The sequence below is a fragment of the Drosophila ficusphila genome, unplaced genomic scaffold, assembly GCF_018152265.1.
Source record: "Drosophila ficusphila isolate 14025-0441.05 unplaced genomic scaffold, ASM1815226v1 contig_791, whole genome shotgun sequence".
Taxonomy (NCBI): Eukaryota; Metazoa; Arthropoda; class Insecta; order Diptera; family Drosophilidae; genus Drosophila; species Drosophila ficusphila.
The window spans coordinates 14,859,211-14,882,603 of record NW_025064737.1 but is presented as its reverse complement, the minus strand read 5'-3'; the positions used below and the strand labels follow the sequence as shown (position 1 = coordinate 14,882,603).

General features: G+C 41.5%; 2 protein-coding genes across 12 annotated transcripts in view; one reads left to right on the top strand and one right to left on the bottom strand.

Moving 5' to 3' along the window:
• The window catches only part of LOC108087220 (protein tincar), a 61,646-nt gene extending 48,381 nt beyond the window's left edge, over nt 1–13,265 (top strand). For 4 of the 5 annotated variants that reach the window (XM_017184495.2, XM_017184497.2, XM_017184494.2 and 1 more), the window contains 4 exons: nt 4,400–6,223; nt 6,902–7,355; nt 8,748–9,591; nt 10,591–13,265. In XM_017184495.2, coding sequence (XP_017039984.1) covers nt 4,400–6,223; nt 6,902–7,355; nt 8,748–9,591; nt 10,591–11,448 — 3,980 coding nt within the window. In that variant the 3' untranslated portion in view covers nt 11,449–13,265. Of the gene's footprint in view, nt 1–4,399; nt 6,224–6,901; nt 7,356–8,747; nt 9,592–10,590 lie in introns of those variants that run through there. The other variant, XM_017184498.2, reaches the window with a different exon arrangement.
• A 291-nt stretch (nt 13,266–13,556) lies between these two features.
• LOC108087138 (regulating synaptic membrane exocytosis protein 2) overlaps nt 13,557–23,393 on the bottom strand; it is a 46,159-nt gene continuing 36,322 nt past the window's right edge. For 5 of the 7 annotated variants that reach the window (XM_017184340.2, XM_017184338.2, XM_017184339.2 and 2 more), the window contains 6 exons: nt 22,933–23,055; nt 22,319–22,580; nt 18,517–18,694; nt 18,288–18,455; nt 17,381–18,225; nt 13,557–16,500 (listed from right to left, as the gene is read on the bottom strand). In XM_017184340.2, coding sequence (XP_017039829.1) covers nt 18,019–18,225; nt 18,288–18,455; nt 18,517–18,694; nt 22,319–22,580; nt 22,933–23,055 — 938 coding nt within the window. In that variant the 3' untranslated portion in view covers nt 13,557–16,500; nt 17,381–18,018. Of the gene's footprint in view, nt 16,501–16,787; nt 16,976–17,380; nt 18,226–18,287; nt 18,456–18,516; nt 18,695–19,770; nt 19,991–22,318; nt 22,581–22,932; nt 23,056–23,393 lie in introns of all 7 variants that reach the window. The other 2 variants (XM_017184344.2, XM_017184342.2) reach the window with 2 other exon arrangements.

Here is a 23,393-nt window from a genome sequence, read left to right as displayed (position 1 = left end):
AGGGAGGAACAAAAAACGCGATAGGCAAAACAATGATGGAAAGCTGCTGCAGCTGCACCGTCGGCAGGCAAATCAAAATTTACTACATTTAAAGTGGGAACGAGTTGCAGTTGAAGCCAGCAGTTGGTCCATTCCGGAATCGTTTGGCCGGTTTATTGAACCAATGGGAAAATGGAGAGCAGAAGGGAAATCGGTGGAAACAGGGCGAAAAAGACAATGGCATCGACGTTCCATCGTTGCCGCGCGGACTAAATTAAAAATGTGGCATCGACAGCGGGGCAATGGGTTGGATTGGCATCATAAAAACCATGAAGAGATGAGGAGATGAGTTTAAATCCCCGCTGACTGACTGACTGACTGACTTGCATGCTGCTGGCTCCTCTCTATGTGATTTTTCAATTAATTTCGTTGTCGTTTTTGTTGCTGCTACTCTGCAGTTTTTTTTTTTTTTAGCTGGTTTGCTCCCACAAAGTCGATCCCTTGTCGATGACAGACATTCTACGGTGGTCGATGGTTGGGCGGGAAATTGTATTTCCACCCACACACCCCGCTCTTAAATTAGAAAATCATTGGCACAAATAAAATGTGCAGTCAAAGCTAAAGTTGCACTTGGCCAAGGAGGAAGGGAATGGATTGGTGGCCAGGGGCCAGCTGGTCAAGCTAAGTGCTTGTTGCGCGACTCCTTTTGGCCATTTTCACGCTCCACTGGCTGCCTGGCTTCTCTCCGTTTTCTTCTATTTTCTTCTGGTTCGCTCCCTCTTTCCCTTTTTGCCCTTTTTTTGTGTCCCTTGCAATTTGTCAACGCGCCTGACATCCTTAAAGACTTAAGCTGGCCAAGATTGGCCTGTCGGCACGGTCGATGATGCGCTTATGCCTGTAAGTTGAGAATTATGATTTTCAGCCAGCAATTAGAAGTTTGCTGCAACTTGATTGACAGCCATTGATTATTGGGGCCCTGGAAACTAATAAGTGGGAGGCAAGGCGAACTTTTATATTAGCGTGAAATCGGGACCACAGAAATATGATGCAATTAGCCGGGGCGAATCATAAAAAATGCTTTTAAAAGTTTCGCCCAACTCGCATAAAATGCTGCAAGGAAAAGCCATCAAAGAAGTGGAAAATGTGGCCACAAATGCATTTCATTATTACGTTTTATTAAATTTACCAAGAACTTTAACGACTTTAGAGCAATTTTCGTATTTTCAGTGTTTATTTTTGGAAGCCGTAAATTATGGGTTAATAAAGTTAAGGTGGTAAGAATAAAGCAATAAAAAGATAATACGGAAGAAAAGTGATAATATGTAATGGCTTTTCCTAAATCTTTCCTGTTTTAAGTTTCCCCAATCTTGGATACTTTTTAATGGATTTTTACACTCAAAACTAAGTCAAAGATTTCTCTTAAAGTTTATTATCCTCTTCTAAACCACCAAACTGTCTTATTTGCATTTCAAAGAAAACGAAAACTTATTAAATATTATAATAAAAAAGTTCTCAACGGCCTGCAGCTGTTGCCGACACAAAAAAAAAAAAAAACCGAGATGAAAGTTATTTGATAAGGAAATAAATCAAGACAGGAAGTGGTCACAATTCCTTAATTCATTTCATTAATAGATGACACAAAAATCACTTCGAAGAACAATTTGATGGCGAAATCACTTAAACGCCATCCTGCACTCATAAATAATTAATGCAGACATCCTCGTCGAAAAACAAATGAAAATTCTAATGAGAATGAGTGGGGAAAGCGGGAAAAGTGGATGGAAAGCAGTAGGCCCCCGTCCAACGCCATATTGAGCGCATAAAAGGCTGCTAAACAGGCTCGCTCAGATTACCACGAGGTTCTTGGGTGGGTCGAAATGACGCTGGGTGGATTTCTCGACGGGTGCTCCGGAAGTGGCTCAAGACATTGGCCCCGGAATGTCCGTTGGGGGCGGACTCTGCGCACAGCAGCGGTCAAGCTTATATGAACAATACAAATCTCAGGTAGCACCACAAAATATAATAAAAAAAAACAGAACAAAAAAATAATCAAGTTAAATGAAACAGTAAACTAAAAGGGTCAATCAATCATTAGCTAAAAATATCTGTAAATGAGTTTTCTTTTATAATTCTCAACTCTTTTATTCTGTTTCAATTATGCCATTATTTAAATTTAATTATTTTTTGCTTTGTTAAACAAAGTTGAGCTTTTATTATAAATTTTTCTAATTAGTCATAGCTTTTTAAAATGCCACAACTATATTTTCCCACCGCAACTGTACATTGGCTTAGCTTCCAGCAGAGAACTTATCATTATTCATGCTAAAGACTTAACGAGCGCGATTTTGAGCTGCAGAAGGGGGCAGCAATTGGAAGGAGGCGAGGTGGGTTGAACGCTTGGATGCTGTGGGCCCGTCTTATCGCAACTATTACCGCAGCGGGAAGTCCCCGCCTCCGATGGGCGTGGCCGGAGTTGGATTTGCGCATTTTCATTACTCTTATCCCCAGAGCTCCATCTCCTTCTGCATCTCCTTCTCCGTTTTTCGTACATCGTCCTTTCGGCCGCTCGTTCTCGTTGGTGGTATTGTCATTGGCATAATCAAGAGGGAGGAATGGGTGGCATAAGTGGGTGGTTGGGTGGGTGGTTGGGTGGTTGGATGGCTGGTTAGATGCCATGTGGCGGGAGGCCTCCGGGTTAATCTTAAGATTTTCGGTGTTGTCGGTTTTACGAGCCACTTGCCGCTTCGCCAGCATCTCGTCTTTGGCCATAACAACAACAACAACGACAATGGCAGCAACGACATATTATTATGGCAGCCATTGTTGTAATCCCGCCTTGGTTCTTGTATCTCTTTTGGTCTTCGAGTTGCCTTCTTCTCGCCCATCTTCGTCCTTCGGTTTTGGGCCATTGTCTTTAATATTTGCTCGGCAATTTTCATTTCGCCAGCTTTCTTTTATTTCCCACCGCCCGCTGGGTAAATGTTCTTAAAACAACTCGACTAATAAATTATTTTATGAAAGTGTTAACTTGGCAAATTTCCGCTCTTTTTTTCTATACCGCTTCCTTATTATGTGGGCCATTCTATAGGTGCTATATATTTGCCACGGGCGACATCATAAAGTAAACTAATTAGAAAGCTTTCAGGAGGAGAAGTCTTCACAAAGCTCAGCGTCGACTTAACTGGGCTAAAACAAACAAATTTGCGACTTCAAGGCGGATTTGATTGGGATTTTGGGCTGTCTGGGTGGAAAAGTATTGAGGTTTTGGTGGTAGGTGAGTTGAAGAGATACCTGTTTTGACCCTGAAGGGAATTTGTTGTCAACGGAAGTGCCTAGATTAATTATTTGGATGCTTGCCTTTCAATGAACACATTAAATTATTTGCATTTTCATTAAATGTTCTCGCAAACAAGTTATTCAAATATTATATTAGTTTGTAAGTTTTGATAACATATAAACAAACCTAGAAATTTTAGTTTGTAAGTCTGAGAAAATAAAGCTATTAAGCTATGTTAAGATTATGCTTTTCTTGTAAATTAAAAGTAGAGCACTTAAACTTAAGAACTGTGTTCAAGGGTTTGCCTGATCGGGTTTTCAACAACTTAAATCACTAGAGATTTGCAAGAGAACGTGGGAAAATCCTGGGGAAAATCCCCTATTCTCAGCTCACTCCAATAAATCGCCCAGACTTGACCGCAATAAACATGGATATTAAGCTCGGCCGTCGAGCAAGCGTTAAGCTACCACGGCGCAGATATCGACTCGGTTTTCCAAGTCGGGGTTGTATAATGGACGCCATAAGCAGATCGAGTGAGAAGGGGTATCTTGTGCACATATGTATTCGACTTCGACGAGCTCCTAATTAGAGCTTTCAAACTGGACGTCCATAGAACCTAATGCCGAAATTGGGCGCATTGTTTTCCCATTTGGGCAGCAGTCGAACGGAAATGGGATTTTCAGGGGTAGTGTTTCATTTGCCTTTCGACTGTATTCCCTATTGTCTTGTTCGCTCATCGATTGGGTTTGGTTTTTCCGCCCGCTTTGATTTGGTATTCATTGAGATTCCGGCAAAGAAAGTCAGCCCCTCGCATTTAATAATCAACAGGGCGTGGATTATGGAAGTCCTGCAAGTATCGATGCCTCATTTAATTAACGATTGCTCCACGGATGATGGCAGATTGTAGTGAAAGACAGGAAGCATCTTGTTCACTCATGTTTATGCAAAAGGGTGTGCGTGTGTGTGTGTGCTGTTGTCCTTAACAGGTGCTTACCATGTAATCCGGCGTGATGTATTCCAATTAGAAGGGAAAGCATCTCGCCAGCTTCGAGCGAGTTCAAAGCAATTAATTCTATATACTTGAGCAGCCATCAATCTCAACCCCTGAAATCACTAACTCTCCTCCATCTTCTCCATTTGCAGAGCAAATTTGGGCCACTGAATTGGACTTTGTTGTGATCAATCGACGCAATTTGATGGCCCTGTCGGTGGTGGGTCCCACACCACCCTATTCCACCCAGCGGCACCACCAGCAGAATCAGCAACAGCACCACCAATCGAGACTGAACCTGACCGCAAACAGTTTGGAACAGGACGAGGAGGACTACTTCAACGATACGATGTTCACGGCCATTCGAGGAGTGCCGCCGGCCGGGGGCAATAACAATTTGTTCGACCTGCGACCCGATAAGGCGGCAAGTGGCAACAGAAAGGCGGCGGCCAAGACGACGGCAACGACGAAGACAACAATCGGCAAACTGGATGCGGGCAAGGGCCAATACTTTGAAGTGCCCGATTTAATTAATCAAGATATCGACGAGGAGGAGCGCCAGGAACTGGAGGAGGCCATCGGTGGTGGCGGGGATGAGGATGAGGAGGATGAACTTGGCGAGGAGGGCACTGTTATCATGCCCGATTTCGATGAGTTGCCGCCAAGGAAGGCGGTTGGCACGACAACAACCACAGCCGGCAAGTTGGATGTGGAGAACTGGCAAAAGCTGGGAACCCTTGGCAAAGAAACCGCATCAACAAGCTCAAGTACAACACCGTCTACCACCACCACCACCACCACCAGCACTTCTAGCACCACCACAACGACAACAACCACGGCTGCGACGACAACTATGAGCAGTAGCTCTTCAACTAGCACAACAACCGTAAAACCCTTGGAAATAACAAGTAGCAAACAACCGCATCACCACCATGGAAAATCAAGAAAGCACCACAAACATCACAACAAGCAGAGACAACAGCAACAGCAGCCACGTCGTCACCATGTGGCCTCCCACGAGCAGGCGATCCTCGAGAGCTTCCAGGAGGAGGAGACCACCACCCGGGACAGCAGCATCCATCGAGTGAAGCCCGAAGTTCTGCCGGAAATCCCTATTCCCTCAACACCCGATTCGGCATCCAATTCGAAGATCATTGCCATAAAGCCAAAGAACCAGAAGCGAAGGATTTCGAAGAGAGCAGCTGGAGTGGAAATCGAACCGGAATATTTGCTCGGCGATGCCAATATAAATTCCAGTGAATTTGTGGCCAAGTCCAATGAGGCGGAACCCGAGGAGGGTGAGGACTTCGAGCTCGAGGATGGGGAATTCCAGGCCGTGCCCGCTCTAACCCCTTCACCACCGGCGGCACCAACGAACCCGAAATCTGGCCAGGATTACGTCCGGCTGGATGGATTTGCCGGCATGCTGCAGCTCTTCTTTGGCATCGACAAACCCATCGATGTGGCCATTTTCTCCCAGCCTCCAAGTGCTGAGTTTGTGAACTTGCTGTGCGCCTTGTTGGTCTGGTCCGTTCGCTATCCGGCGGTGTTTTGGAACACCTCGAAGGCCTTTGCCTGCGTATTCAGCCTCCAAATGGTCGTGGCCGCCTTGGATATTATTCTGGGATATGTGGGTGTGTCGAATCTGTATAAACTGCAGATCTACGCCGAAGCGATGCCAGTGCATCAACCTGGTTTAATCCTAAATGCAGTTGTCACCTTGGCTCTGTATCTTTTGGCCACCGCCTTGGTGGTTGCCTCTTCGATGGTCATGTATTTGTATGGACATGGAAGGTTGGCCACGCGGATGAGGGATCGCTCTATTATCACCCTGAAGAGCCATCAAACCTGGATCTACTTTGCTCACTGCGCATCCTTGTGCTTCGTCCTTGCTTTGGCGGTGGTGAAGGCGCCGCTGCTCAACGATCTCAGTGCCACCTACAAGAACAACCTGCACTGTCCCACTTTTCTGGCTGGTAAGTACACTAGAATTGCATTAGAGTTTTCATTACATCAAAATTAAAAAAGAGACCCAAAGGGAAACTTAAAAAGGATAAACTCCCTAAAGTATTTAAATACAACATACATTTGAATGATAAATTATTTTTAATAAACTTAAAGATAATAACAGGATTCCAATCATTAACTGTTCCATTTAAACTCCGTAAATATTAGTAAAATCTTAAAAAACAAAACATAAATTTCAACATTAAGTACGAGATAAAGCTTGGAAACACCCCAGCCTAGTTTAATTCGCTAAATTCAGATTGAGTTGTTTAAGATAGTTGATGCCGGCGGGTTCGTGATACAAATCTGTTCATTGTCTTATTCCCCATTTGATTACGGGGTTCAAATCTGCATAATTGGGATGGCCGCCTTGAAATCGGTTCGAAGTATGTTTTGTGGCCCAAGCCAATTAGCGGGCTTGTTTGGACACTGGCAGTGCGGTTGTCTGCGCGTTAATCGCCGGATAGATAATCCTGCTGACGAGACAAAGGAGAGGTATTGAGTGGCACTTGGAGCGAGACAATCGAATCGCAGACTCGGTCCAATTAAGCTGTCATACGCCTGATGGGTCTTAACCGTATTACGTTTCCACCGGCACTTGCTCACCTTTTGTCCAACCTTCTCGCTTTTCTTGCTTGATTTTCCAGCTCTCGTCGGGGTGACACACCTGCTGCTGTGGATTGTCATCTGGCTGTGCCTGACCATCAAGCGGCGCTGGCACTTTAAGCTCCCGCCCCTGGACAGCACTTATGGCGGCCTGCTGGGAAAGGCCAGTGCCCAGCCGCTCCTGATGTCCAGTGGCCAGCGAACGGGCAGCAATTCGAGCAGCAGTGGCTGCAACTCCACCAGCACCACCGTGAATGGTGGTGACTCCAAGCCGGACATGATGAGCACCGCCACCAGCACGGAACTTGGGATGAGCGGTGGTGGTCTAAATGGGGGAATGGGCGGTACGGGAATGGGACTCGCCGCCCAGGAGGATATCTATTGGCCCAAATTGACGCCCAGTTCGCCCAAGCTGAAGGTCACCTTCAACGAAGTTACGAGTACGTCTGATGATGTCCTACTAATTGGTGACCAAGAACAAACTGATGGCAAGCGGTAAAAAATCGTTTTTTAGCTACCAAAACAACCAAACAAAATGCATTACGGGTTCGAAGCTCCGTATTTGTCCGTTCTCTTAACTCTTAACCATAGCAACTAGTTTCATTTAGTTTTCGTTCACACACACACAGACACCCACATACACACAAACTGCACTACCATCGAAATAGTTGAAAAAAAATTTAAAGCAATCACCCAAAACATTAAACAACCAAGCACCACTTTTCAGGAATTTCATGTGATTTATTTTGTTTTTCCGTTTTTCTAGACTGCTAATTCCATTCATTTTGTACTTTATCGGTGTGTTTCCTTTGCACGTTCCACCTTTTTGGCGATGCCCCATTATTGAAAACTAATAGCCCAACACTAGTCATTAGTGCTGCATTTTACCACACTTAATTTACCCCACATTTACCAGCACTATTCTCTTCAGTTCAGATTCGTGCGTGCTTCTGACATTCGCCATTTTGTATAACCACCATTGTGTTTTCGTTTAGTTTAAGCTTTTGTTTGTCCACTAAAACGATTGTTCGACTTAACAAAAAATAAAACGATTTATCCACATATATATCTATATATAGAGAGACATGTATGTATAGAGGATGAAGGATAATGATGAGAAACTATTTTGTTCCGCTTGTCGCCTGTTTTTAAAAACGATTCTTTTCATTTATTTTTACTATTGTTTGATTTACTAGAACTTAATTACTACTAACTCTAGCTAATTGAGTGTGGGCGAATTGAATTTCAATTAACAATTACTACTAAAACAATGCGCTCGCAGTTTTTGTGTTGTTGTTGTTTTCGATGTCGCCGTGTTGTTGTCGTTGTTTTTTGTTGTTCTCCTTGGTAATTTGTTTAACTAACCGGAAAACCATTGAACTAACACAGACAGGGCTTAAATGAAATCAGGGTTACAGAACGAATTTTCGAAGTATTAAAAATTGCTTTAAAGGTTCTTTTAAAAAATGCATTATTAATATGACTAGGCAATAGTTTTAGTTTTAATGGGAGAATAATTATAATTTATGTCAGACAAGTCAGAATAGCCGAAACAGTGAAATTAATAGTTATTCAGTTAGTTAAATTTATAGTGATAATATATAGCTTAGTTCTAGTAGAAAATAAAATATATCACATGCTTGTAATTAAAAACTACTGTGTGAAATTAGTATTTTTATTCATACATGGCTTAATTGATTGCTTTATAATGCGTTATATTGATTGTAACTAAATGGGGCTTAGAATTGTAATAAATGCCAGATAGGTTAAAAATGTTATATTCGTTCTGTTTCCTGAGTGGACCAACAAACCTGAGAACAACCAACACAGGCGACATTTTAATTTGATTGTGTAGCACTTACTAACCCGAACGATGTCCTCCTTCAGCCATACGAGCCGTGGAGCCTCGATATGTTTTGCCGGTGCTGCGGGGGAAGTTGACGACGGCGAGTACGCGACACTAAGGGCAGCCACCGCCGGAGCCGTTGTGGGCATCACCATGGGCAGCATAAAGAGGGGCGTCAGCAGCACTTCGGTGGGGGTCAGCCTGCTCCACCTCTCCGAGTACGATGAACTACCGCCACCGCCACCGTCGTCTTCGTCGTCGGCCAACCAACACAATCATCACCATCAGCAGCAGCAACAGCAACAGCAACAGCAGCAACATCAGCGGTCGACTCAATTGTTTGCCCATGGACATCCCCACGACTATGCGAACCTCAGCGGATTGGGTGGCATCAGCGACGACAACATCTCCGAGGAGGGAAAGCTGCTGGCCTGTGTGCGCGATGACAGCATCACATACGCCTCCACCAGGGATCTTGAGCCGCCACAGCCGTCGGCACAGGCACACTCGCAACCACCGCCGCCACCCCCGCCGCTGCCGATGAAGGGAGCACCAGTGCCACAACCACCAGCGGTGCTGCCGCCCCACCACCACCACCACAACGGCATCTACGGACGGGCTCCTCAAGCGATGCCGGAGATGATGCAGTTGTCGCCCGAGCACCACCACAATCCACTTCAGCACTCGCTGCAGCAGCAGCAGCAGCAAAAGCAACAGCAGCTGCAGCAGCCACAGCAGCATCCTCTCCAGCAGAAGCAGCAGCAGCAGCAGCATCAGCCACCCCAGCATCATCCTCTCCAGCAGCAGGGCAATCCGCACCAGCATCAGCATCTAGTCAGCCCCTTGGCTCCGGTCACGGTCGCCGTTCACACCAACGAAGCGCATGTAAGTTGGGGGAACAATTAAGGAGGTGGCTAAATAATACAAATAGATACTCTTACTAGGGGAAGCAGGAAAAAGAATAGCAGGATTTTTACTTCAGAATAAATAAACATTCCTAGGAGCAAAGTAAATGTAACATTCTTTTTAGAACTCAAAAACAAATTAATTAGTTGCAGAGATTGAAAATATTTAATATACAAATTTACTGGTTTTCATTAATAGTTTAAATATATTTAAACGAGCTTGTGATTACATAAATTGCATAAAATGCCACATGCATAGCTTTTATAATTTTTTGCTGAAAAATAATACCAAAAACTTACTTTTCACTTTGATAGTAGGTGAATATTTCTTAAAAGTTGTTTTATAGCGGAAAACTTTTCATTTGCCTTCACCAGGCAGTCAAAAAAACTCACTCAACTATTTTGAATTCCCAGACTTTTGGGAGGTGAACCCACTGCGAGGGTATTCCCCCTTTCAGCGTAGTGCATAGTGAATAATTGTGTGTTGTTGCTTGTGATTTGCATGTGGGATGGCGAGGGGGCGGCGGCGATGATGCGTCGTCGTGTAGGGGCGTGTAGCATGTCATGTGGCATGCCCCTTGGAGCAGCAGCAAGAGCTGCAGCATGAGATTTATGGATGCTGTTATGAGACAGCATAAATCAGTGCCAGGGCCACAGACAGCGACATGAAATGGGGATTCGGGATTGGAGAATGGGGATTGTGGATTGTGGATTGCGGATTGGTCTGGGGCAAACCAACGCGACACTGTCCGAATTAGTGCTCCGGTTGATGGATAGCTCCTCCGTCTCGACTGGCTCCTCGAATTTGATTTGATTTCGTTTTCACTTGCAGACGGTTAGCAACTGAAGCAGATTTCCACCCCCCAAGCCACGTCACCTCCTAGAATCACTCATTAATCCAAACCACACCACAAGCCACTTTCACTGACCTTCCAACGTGTGTGTCTTTCTCTATCTATCAATCTATCCCCATTCCCAGATCGCCTCCAGTTCCACACCCCGCTGCCTCCGACGCGCCGATTCGGGCGTTCCCAATGAGGCACTGACGCCTCGCAGCGACACCACCTCCACCACCGAGAGCACCAACACCACCTCGCCGCCGGAACGTGCCCCATCCGAGTCCTCCAGCGGCGTTCATTCGGGCGAGGAGCGTGAGCTGGAGGTTATCATACGACCGCGGGCCAACAGCAAGCCGCCGCCACGCCCCCCACAGCCGCCCATTCAAGAGGAGCCCTACGGCCGTTGCACCAATATGCGCATGTCCAGCTTCAATGCCGATCCCTCCGGTGGCGCTCACACCGCCTCCTCATCCACGTCGGTCATCAATAGTGCCACCCTGCCGCCGCAGCGTTCGATGCCGGAGCAGAAGTTCGACTATACGGCTCACTGCAGCACGATGCCGCTGCCGGTGGGCTGCCACAGCCAGCAGCTCAACGGGAACGGTGGTGCAGGCGGCTATGCCTCCACCTCGGCGATGACCAGCTCCATGGGTCCGCAGTCACAGGTCTCCAGCTTCATGACCCCGAATAGCATGCACTATGCCAATGCCTCCGTGGCAATGGGAAACAGCAGCGGTGGTGGTGGTGGTCAGCAGCCGCATACAACGCTGCCGAATGGAGTTCGCTACTCAAATCCGCACTTCCTGCGCCGTCTGCCACATGTGACCAAGGCGGCTGAGTCGCCATACGGACACCTGGGCTACGGAGCCGGTCATCATGCCTTCGCCAAGCTGCCGCACGAGACGCATCCCACGATTCCGGAGGATCGGGACTCGGCCAACTACTCGATGGCCTCCGACCAGGATTGCGGATTGTATGTGACGGCCCAGCTGCACTAGGATGGTGGGGAATCCCTCTTCTGGCTCATCTACTATACTATGAACTTAGACTTACTGCAAACCCAATGCAATCCCAGCCTGGAAAACCTTTTAAGCAGTTCTACTCTAAGTTTAAGTTTGATTGCACTACGGCATCATCAATTTAGTAAGCAGTTTATCTTTTTTTTTATTTAATCGAATATGTTGTAGTGCAATCGGAACGAAGAACTCTAGCATTATCCCTAACCATATCGCTCTAAGTTAGCCTCTCGGTTTTTGTACAGCTCCGGGCCCAAAAGAGAAGCCATACCAAATCCACTAATCTTCCAAAGGATCAGCTGGTTACCGAATCCTATGCGAATTAAATTACACTTCATTTGCTTTGCCTTGACGATGATCCACTCAAGTATGTAGACGACCCACGCAACAGATAAATTAAACCCTAAATTATGTCTAAATCTAAACTACAACTACATCTACGTCTAAATCTAAATCTAAATATATATATTTATATTTATACATGCTATGCTCGTATACAATGTGTAAGATAATAAGCTAATCGTGTTTAAGTAATCAATGTAAACTAAAGTTTATCATATCATATATGAATGAATATCTATAGCTAAATGTAAGACCCTAATAAATATTAATCTGAAAGGAATAAAATATCATAGCTCGATCATGTGCAAGCACTCCAAGTATTTTCCCCTAAGCAATTTCTCTTATCCGAAAAAGAAAAACTAAAACTAAAAAAAAAGGAACAAAAGGCATACGAATTTAAGCAGCAATTGTATGGTTTTTACTGTAAGGATCAACTGTAAAGTGGTAAATCGTATTTTTATGGCACTAACTAGCCAAAAACGTTATGCTTCAGCTAGTCGGCATAGATGATAGACACCCAGCAAGGCTTTGGCATATGTACGAGTATTTTCTATGGTCTCTCAACGCTTAACGTTTAAGATGAATGTAAAATGTAATGTAACAAAGCGACAATATGAATATTATCTAATGTATGATACGAATGAATACTATCCACGGCCCCATACATATCTCACACGCACAAGACTTTCGACCTTGACCTCTTGCACGCTGGAATATCCTTACACCAATACACACACCCGCTTGTTAGGTTTTGTTTATTGAGCCTCCGCGTAAGTAGATAAATGTATTTTATTTTTCTTTTAATTGGAGCTGATGTTTGCTCTCGAAGGTTAAGCGTACCCGGTATTAATTATATCTAATTAAAATCAACGTGAGCAACCACTCGATAATTGCTAATTGCACATCCTTTTTGTAGAGCATTCATAAGACCAGTCGTATTTATTTTCGTTATAAAGACTGATTAGTAATATAATACATTTCGAATTGCACATCCATCAGAGAACGTAAAAAGAGATCCAAAGTCAGCTTGAGAAATTCATAGCATTGATACGATAGTGGGTAGGCCATAAATATAGTTTAGTATGTCGTCATTAACTTGGTTCCTTTGAGAAACGCACTAAACTATACGAGATATCAACAGTTAAGAAACAACAACTTTTGTAAGATAATTTCTAATTGATTGAAACATTATTCAAACGAAATATCCAAAAGAAATACTAAGTATGCTCTAAAAACTTGATTAATTAACCTGGGTCAAATTTTTTTGCGCAAGCGAGCCAAACCTGTAAATGAAAATAAGGTTAAACCCAGTATCCGATATGGCGCATGCATCTAAAAACATTTATATTTAATAATATAAAAAATAAATGTTTAAATTATTTATACACACAATATACGGATTAAATGGTTTATCAATGGTAAATAAAGAAATACCACCGCTTTATGTAAAACCCCAACGGATTGAGTTTTTTATTGGTGGGAGATTAATTATTTTTATAACTTCAGACCCCATAAACTAGGTATTCTTGATCAGCATCTCGATCTAAATTGGATCTGAAAAATGGCTTTTTCGGAAAATTACCTTAAACCAGCACTTTTTCACATTTATATACCCTTGCAAAGGTCATTATAATTTCGGTCAGAAAATAAACTATCCCGCCGTTGAACTTTCGAATTCAATTTTATTGAATTCTTTTCTTTTTTAAGATATAAGAAGTTAAAAAAATTCCCTCCAAATAAAACTCAAATTTTTGCTTTATTAGAAAACAATTTTTAATGAATTTTCTTTTGTTTTGTTCTTTAAATGTTGCTTCTCATTAAATTTTCTCTTTAGTTTTTAGTTTTACACAATTCAAGTTTCTGTGTTCATCAATATTAATAATGCTCTTCTCCGCAATTTTTAATATAATTTTAGTTTTTTGTGTTTTTATTTTGTTTTTACATATTCATTTCACAGTTTATTGTCGTTTCTCGACCTTCGATTGTTGTCGAGATATTAAAATACAATATAAGGTGTTCAGGGCGCCCAGCGAGAGCGCTGGCCTTCGCCCATTAATCAATTTTGTTCAACATTTGCAATAAATGATATATTCTCGTGTTGTCATCATCTTGTGTATCGTGTGTATTAACGTCGCCTGTCATCCAAATTGAACTTAGTAAATAGCATTTTGTTTCTTGTATTGGTTGCCTTTGAAATAACTTGCCGTAATATATCATTTGCTTCATTAACATTTTCTATATGCTTTTGTCTTTGGTGTGACTTAAATGTAACGAATTCTATAGGAATCCTAATAAGAATTTCTGGTATGACTGTACGGTAGAAATGTCCTTTACAAATTATTCGCTTTAAGTGTACCAAGTTACTGCAGTTTTATCTATTCTATTTATATGCCAATTAAAATTGCAAAGGACATTTATCTTCGACCTGGCCGAAGTTTGTGGAATTTCTGTTTTTTGCTGAGTAATCAAAGCATCTTTGAATGTTTGCCGAAGGAGAGCAGTGAAAACAATATTAAGGTAGAGATAGAGAGAGTTTTATCATAGAAAAGTTCGTATGGGTTTCGTGAAGAGCGGAGTGTACAAATCTGATTATCTATAATGTATGTATCTGAATGTATGTTCCTCTGTCTTATATATCGTATAATTAGTTGCTGGAAACCTCGCTGGTAGTTATACTTTTCTCAAATTTCTGAAGCGCGTAATCCCTCTCCGTTTTTTTTTGTTCGTATGCTTGATGCGCGATTTGTTTTTGTGATTTTTTTGCAGCAACATTTTGAATGCATTTTCCCTGTGTTTCGGCATTTTCTCTACGTATCTCTTAGTTGTTAAGTTCTGATATAGGAAGCTGCTGCTTGGATGGATATGCACATGTCAATATATTATTTAACTTTACCTCAATCTGTAGCTGCAATCGCTGTAACTGTTTCTCTATAGCTGTGTGTGTATTTGAATGAATGGACGGAAAGGTTCAACTCAATATAGCCATGAGTGAAAGCAAAAAGAACGAGCACTAAACAACTGGATAGGAACAATAGCTAGGTGTCTCATAATCGTAGTTCTCTGTCCTTTGCCCTATGTTCTAATGTATATATAAAAGTTAACTGCTCCCACCATCCATCATTTATCTGCAGGCCTGTGATATGTTTGCTTCTCCCCAAGGAATGCATTGCAAAATGTTGCCCAAATAAATGCCAAAAAATATCTCAAATTAACATGCAATAATCTGCAAACTATTTTCGGTTTTCCGTAACACTTTCCCGTTTTCCATCTATGCTAATGTACGTGTACATACGTGTATCTTTGGCAAGCAGGTAACGATTTTTACAGCTCACACTATTAACTTGAAGGTACTTGATGCGTTTTCGAGGCAAGTTTGATTGGAACCAAGGCGACAAAAGGGTTTTTAAAGCGACTCTAAAAGCGCGAAGAAGTGAAGCGATGGGGAGCTACAACAAAAATCGCGATATAGTTTATTCATATAGAGAGTTAGATTTCGTTTGCTCTAAGTTTAAAATAATAAGATACTTCTGCCTCAAATATATATGTCCTCATCGCCGACGACAAAAACTCGTGCATTTTGGGGTGACTGCGGAGTTTTTGGCCGGGGCGCAGAGCTAAACAATAGCTATAAAGCCTAAAGTCGGGGAAGCGGTAGTTGGTAATCGGTAATCGGTAATCGGTAATTGGTTATCGGTTATCCGGATGTGGTGTATTTGTAACGTGTGTGGATCCTATGTACAGCTTAAGTTCAGATTTTGCATTATTAAGTTAAACTTGCTCATCTCTCGCTTGGTAAATATTTTTTGTTCGCTTTTTGGTATTTGGTTTCGATTAATACATATCTCATATCCCATTTTAGTTACCTAATCTTAAGCTTTAACTTTATCGGTTTTATCGTAAGTTAGGCTTATTTAAGTGTTAGTGGTTCTTTGCTTGCTTAAACGGTAAATATATTTATGTATATATCGATTTATATATGTATGTATATATACTTAAATAACTCCCATCTCTGAAAATCTATAACTCCCTTTACTGATTTAGATTTAGCTAGTTATTCAATAAACAATTTATATCCTTCTGCGTCTCTGCTCAGGCTAAGGCTTAGGCATTACAGACATTAGCACTTGAACTTTATCTTTATCCACCTTCTCCTTGTTTTTTCTTGGTTTTTATGTTTTTATCAATAATAGTTTTAAGTAATAATAATCGTAGTAATCGTATTACGAAAATAATAGTGATCTTAGGTGTGTAATAAAAATTATTTTAAATATGCATAATTTACAAGTATCCTTTGTCAAATGTTATCCTTTATATATGTGTATATGTATATATAGACTTCCTTTACATTTATCCTTTATCTGTATTCCGTAGTTACGTTTAATCATTTTACTGCTCTGCTTGTGTTCTCTGTTCTCGGTTCATTTAAATGCATTTGTTTTCATGACTTATAAAAATTAGATATTTCTCTTTTTTTCCTTTTTTTTCTTTTTATTTTCTTGTTGTTATTATATTTGTTCAAAGTCTTCCTTCGCGGTAGAATAGAAAAAAAAAACAGATGTGGACTTAGCTTAGGCCAGCAAACCTGCCGAATGAGGATCGGGCGGCTCTTTTTTTTTTGGGATCCGCCGATGCAGGCTAACCTTTGGTCCTTTGCTATTTGGCTGCCGGGCTGACAGCACTGGCGAATGGTTACTGCAAGGATATATAAATCAATTAGCAAACTAATTTCAACTTGCGATAATCTGTGGGTGTTGTTAATTGTTTTCGAAACGGGAAAAGTGGGTTAGTAGCAGTTTTGACATTGGTTTTAACTTGGGTTTAATTAGATTAGATTCATTGTGTTGTATTTTTTGTTGTGTTTCTTTTTCTTTTATTGTTGCGTGTAAAATGGCAAAGTGGCGGAATGTTTGTTTGTTGAATAGCGCACTAGAGATTAAGTTTGAATTGATTGAATTGATAAATTGTTTGAGTGCACTTACTGAATTCAGTTCAGTTTAGAGTTCGCTTGAATTGAATTGTGCTTGGGTGCTTAAAGTGTTTTCGTTGTTGTGGCTGTAAAATTAAGCGTTGTGGTGGTTGTTGCTTTGGGTGTCGAGTGTGTTGGAAACTGTTATTCGCCCGGCTCCTCCATAATGACTGATTCGCCGGCCCAAACAATCGGACGACCCTGGTGTGGTTTCAAAGTTGGTTGGTAACAGCACTTGGTTTTTATCGATCATAAATAGGTTTTCAAAAGAGCTAGGCCTAGAAAGTTTCTATTTAGTGTAATATCTTAAGGTAACTAGCCAGGATTTGCCATTTTATATTTAAGTTTGTAGTTGTAAATGTTGTATAGTATTACAAAAGCTAAGTTTAAGATTAGTGTTATTGCAATCGTTGCAAATCAATTAAAAGCAAAAATTTACTTATCGTACTAAACTTAGTGTGGATCGTAAAATAAAATGATTCAAACTTGGATTAACTGGATTTTAAACTACACATGCACTAGAAAAATGCTAAGCAAAACGGTTGTGTTTGATTCGGTTCTATAAAATAGGTTTTGATTTGGGTAATTGGGGATAGAGAAACATACCTATATGAGTATTATACGAGTCTGTGTGAAAACTACGTTGAAGTAACGGTAACTTTAACGGTAACGGTGATTTATGGTGACTTGCGAAAAGGTTTACTTTCGTATTAATTTGGTTTGCAGTTTGCAGTTTTCTTTTGATTGGTTTGCTTTCGATCAACTTTCCATTCAACGATTCAGTTCACAATGCGAATTGTCATTCTACTTTGCCTCATGGTGTTAGTTGTGTTTGTTGTGTGTGTTTCTGTGAGTTTAATAAGCTTTTCATTTACAGGAGTGCGTATGTATATTGCTAACTAAAAACAAATGCTTTGATGTATACTATTTAGTTGGTATAATTTTTTGCTGGTTCTTTAAACTGATCTTCGGGACTTCTTTTTACAGGTTTTTTTGCCACTGATTGCACTACAAAATTGCATAATTTGTTGTTCTTGGTAACTTGCTATGAACAAAACGTTGAGCTAAATACTATATAAATATATGTTCTGTGTGTAGGTTTATATAAATATATGCAAGTGTTTTTGTTTATCAAATTTGCGATTTGCGAATTATCTATTTTAGGTTTTTTTTTTGTTTTGCTTGTACGTTTTAAGTTTTGAAAATTCAGTTTTTTTTTAAGTCGAGTTCAGTTTAGGTAAGAACTAGAGTTTGAGTGAGTCGAGTGAGGCTATGGATGAGCGCCTAGAGCCTAAGCCTATATTAGTGGGACAACTGACCAGTGAGGTGGTGCCAAAGAGCTTGTACCAGCCGATCACGATATTCGACAGATTCAGATCGTCGAGCATTATCTGCGCCACGCCCATAAACACCTTCTTCTCGATCCGTCCATAGTCGCCCCAAACGGTTATCTAATAAATAAATCATTTAAAAATTAAGAAAGGAAATTAATTTAAATTGATGGGAGATCAACCTGTAGTATGCAACCGGCGTAGGACTGTTTGAACACCAACTGCTGCTGGTACAGTGGATCCAGGGTTCGGCGAGCCGACGAGGTCTTCATCTTGTCCACACATCGTTTGCCCGACACCAAGTAAACCTTTACATACGGAGCAGGGAGCATCTTTGATTGGGCTTTTTGCTATTAGGATGCAATAAGTTCAATATTAAATGAAATACTATTTATATAGATGTTGACTTACCTGTAATCCCCTGGCCCGTATGACCTCCACCTCCAGACAGCCTTTTTGGTGGCACAGCGATAGTTGGATGTCACCCAGCGAGGGAGCTCCCAAAACCTGGCGACCCACCAGTTGACCTGGTCCCAGGCCATCCACGAACTCATTGAGGGCTCCATCATTGCGTAACGAAGGGGAAAATCTACATATTTGGGGATTGGGTTTTGGGTTTTTTCGAACAGGGGATACATTAAAGAAAGGACTTTAGTACAGCATCGTGGTGGTGGTTTCTTGTATCATCTCTCATCTAAAGATCTTTTGTAAAATTAGGTAACATAATTTACACAAAGAAAGGATTTGGTTTTTGAGAAAGAAAGAACTCTTTATACACAGGGAGTTGTAGAAAGACAGTAAATGTTGTAGTTTTAGCTGTTGGTTGTTCAGTGTTTTAAGTTGAGGTGATAGGTGGTGATACTGAAGGTGATACTGGTGGTGGTGGTGCTGAGGAGAGAGAATCACAGTTCGATGGTGGCATGCAAGTGTCTTCGTTCCGCGGAGCAAAAGTGCAGAGAAGGTAAGGAAATTTACGATCGGAGTGGTTCGGATAAGAAGTATTCTATTACAATCCTATAACAGCTAAAATGAGAGAAAGCAGGTTCTCTACACAGCGATCTTAAGCGATCTACTTCTTTACAATTTGTATCTTTTTTTGTTGAACTAATCACTTTTAGTGTCTTAATCTAGTCCCTTCATTTACACACACATCGAAAGGTGAAGTCTTTTTTTTATATACATATATATATATATACTTTAGATATTGCTGAAAATCATAGTTGAAACGAAAGTTTAAAAAAATCACAATTTATACACAGTACAAGGCAGAAAAATACACAATCAAGTCAAAGTATCAAAAACCAAACCAAGGAAGAAAAAGTGGAAAACACTTAGAGAAAAAATGCAGGCTCGCTTTCTTGTAGACACAGACATCGATTAAAGAGAAAGTTGCAGGATGAAATAGTTTTTGGTTGTAGGGAAAAGTTGAGATGGGATCGCCACACAGATTACCATATACAAAAGCCAATGGATATAGAGTTTAAGGACAGATTGGAGAGTGAGAGAAGAGAGAGTCGCAGATTCAGAGATACAAGGACAGAGACAGAAACAGAGAGACAGAGACAGAGACAGAGGCAGGCAAGATAGAGTGTCCTTCAGCGGGAAGGGTAGTATACTTATACATCAGTATACTCCAAATTGCGATTCGAATTTCGGGAGACTTACGATGAGCCCTCGGAGCTAGTGATCGAGTGAATGCTGCCGGCACTGTAACGCGTGACCGGAGGCACCGGCGGCACCTCCACCGACCGCTGGATGCTGCCCGCCGAGCCGCGCGACTGCCGCTGGTGGTATGGATGTGGTGGTGGTAGTGTGATATGGTGGTGACCAGCGGAGCTGGTCGAGCTGCCTGGTATTGCGAACTGTGCCTGGTATTGCTCTTGTTCTGCCGGAGACAACAATACATATTTATACAGATGTGTGTGCGCGTATTTACAGGGGAGGTGGTGATCTAATAGATGATCCTATCATTTACAATCTCAGATGATCCACAAATACCTAGACATTTAAATCAATCAATTGTCACTATGTACAGTTTACCAATTTTTTCATTAAATTTTAAGATTTGATTTAATGTATCTAGACATTTATGGATCTTATGTATTTCCAAAATAAATAGGTCTTATATCTTACAAAAAACTGCCTTTAAATCCAATTTAAAAAGTGATATTTGTTTTTCAAAACTCAAAATCAACGATGCAGGGTGATGTGAGTTGGCGACGCTGGATTTTTTTGGACTCTAGATTCTTTTTCTCGACGTTGGGCTCTGGGAAACCACCAACCTCAAATAGCGAAACCCAAAGTTTTTGGGAACCCCAGGGGAGGACGAGACAGATTAGAGTCGTAGAACGGAAATCGGTATACAAAACTGAGGGTTAAATCAAGCGAGACAAATAACTGAATAACCATAAGAACATAGATCATAGAGAACACATTATATGTATATATATATATTTTTATATCAGCGAAAAATCATCGAAAACTAGTGGCGTAAATAAAAACAGTTATTGCGTTACATCACTAGAAACTCAACCCGTCTGGTTGTGTACTATATTTCTAGTATTTTTTAGAGTGTTACTTTTGAAGCTTTGCTTTTGTGATATTACTGCACTTTTTGTTCCACTACATCGTGTGCAATGCGAATTTTGTTGCTCATTTGTTTTTGGCCAATTATTCAGATGAGTTTGGTCTGGTTGTTGATAATGCAGCTGTTTTTTTGTTGATACTTGTTGTTGTTGTTTTTGTGGTGTGTTGATTGTTGTTGTTGTAATTGTTGTTGTTGTTGAATGTCTGCTGACTTTCTGTGACAGAGCTCCCTGTATATAGACTTAGTTATCCGAATCAATTGCGCAAAACATAATCGAACTGAAGGAGAATCTTGCGGGAGGCAGATGATAAACATTAGTTCGCTGACGGGAATCGAAGACCTCAATAGATCCCTTAATCGGATTGTAATGTAGTTGTATTTTTTATTTATTTTTTTTTTTTTGTAGGTGTATAAACTCCTTGGTGGGGATTATTGCTGGTTGACTCTTACCGCTTACAATAAAAAGCCGTAGCTGAAGCCGAATCTCAAGCTTTAGCTAGGGCGATAACTTATCGAGGGGCTGCAATAGAGTTGGTAGTAGCTGGTATGTCGAGTACGAGTGGTTACGAGAGTAGTATATAAGTAGGTATAGGTATTGGCTTAACTCAATGCATGCAAATCGAACAGAACGCTAGGAATAAATGTTGTGTGGGTAATACAAAATGGCATTAGCAATCGGTACGGGTTTGGTTAGTATTAGTAATAGTAATAGTATGCTGCTACGAAAGTAAAATGCAAATGGGGCCCACCCACACACCGACGCACAGTGGGTGTGCGAAAAGCGTGTGTCAAGTAAAAGCTTTGCTCAATGGCCGGCATTTTTCCGCGAAAAACTGCCGATGGGCAAAGCTTTCGGTGTGCCCCGCTTCGTTATTTTTGGGGGAATTTCCCACATCCGAGGGGGGATTCCCCCATTTATAAGCCTAAAAATACGTATCGACTTTGGATTGTTTGTTGGTTTTGGTTTTGGTTTAGTTGGGTTTTTCTGTTTGTTTGCTTTGGTTTGCTGCGCCTGCGTTTTCAAGGAGGTCGAAAATAATAAATCAAGTTAAACGGAGGGGGAAAAGGCAGGTGGTTCGGTTACGATTTAAGTTACTTTTACTTTTGGCCATGCCTGCGAAGAAAGTTTGAAAGAGAGAGCTTTGGCAGAGAAGCTTTGGCAAAAAGCGCGCGAAAATTCGGAGAGCAAAGTGAATGAAAAGCTCTTACATCTAAGGATTTGAAGGACTAACATCCTGTGTGCTGAACGGGGATTGTTTTGCGGGAGGGGATTCTGTTACCGATTTACTGGTTACTGTTACTGGTTTTTCCTACTTTTTACGATTTAAATTTGTAATACTTTTTTACGCTTTACTGATGAGCCGACTAATGTTTATCATCTCAATTGACAGCCTAACCGGCGTTTTCTTCACTCGTCTCACAGTTGATTTTCTTCTTTCTCCAAAAGGCAACTCAAAACCAAAAAGAAAGTCACAAAACGATAATAAACCGAAGAAAAAACTGATAGCATAGCATAGAGAGTAGAGTAGTAGTTTAGTTAAGAGTTTAGAGAGAGAGAGAGAAGAGATATTTTTTTGTTTTTTTTTTTTTTTTTGTGAAGTAGAAAGTTTTTGGACTTGTGCGCACCTTTCCCCGCCGGCGCCATCGCCGAAGAACTGCTCGATGGCGTCCGCCTCCGAGGACGAGCCGCGTGATAGGCCGCCGCCGCCACCGCCGGCACCACCTGAACCACCGGCGCCACCGGCACCGCCGAGGCTAACGCCCAAGCCGCCACCGCCGCCGCCGCTGCGCAGCTCCCGCGTGATATCGCCGGGCAGCACTTCTTCGCTGCGGTGCACCGTGAACGAGTTCTTACCCTTCTTTCCAAAGCCCATACGTCTTTTACGACCTTCGAGTACGGCATTTTACACAGTTTTAGTTTTCTTAGTCTTACATTATATGGTATATATAGTATATATACGGGTTAGTTGGGTTAGCAATGTTATGGCAATGAGGTTACTGATTACTGGTTAGTCGGGCAACGCAAAATCGAATGGCAAAGCAAAATAATAAGGATGCTCCTGCCGGCTTTTCAATTTCCGGACTGAACCTACGAATAATTGTTAAACTGAGCGAATGATCAACTGGCTGATTAACTGACTGATTGATTGATTGATTGACTGGCTGACTGAGCAACACAAGGCAACGGAACGAGAAACGTTAAACGAGCGCAAACAGAGAACGGAACAAAGTGAACCTACCTGTGGCCGAAAGCTGCGAGGTCGAGTTCGACTTCTTGCCCATTCCGCTGCCCCCTTTGGGGGATCGCTCCTGGTCGACGCCGCCCTTCTTCCGATCGTTGGCGGTGTCCGAGAGGCTGCCATCTGTGGAGCGTACAAAACATGTTACTAAGCCGAAAAAACGGATTCTCAAAATAGTCACTGGTCACATTTCCAAAGTATAATACTTAATACAGTGACATTTTCATAACTTTATGTATCTCAATATTCCCATTGTGTTTTTTAAAAACTATATTTTGATAATTACATTTATTAACCACTTCTTAATTTTTGGATTGAAAACCTTTTTAGGTAGCATATTGAAAATATCAATAATTTGGAATTGATAGCAACAATATTAATAAATTTATTCGTAATACTAGAATATAACCCTCTGGACTTTTTATAATCCATAGTTTTCACAAAATGTTGTTATGACTAGT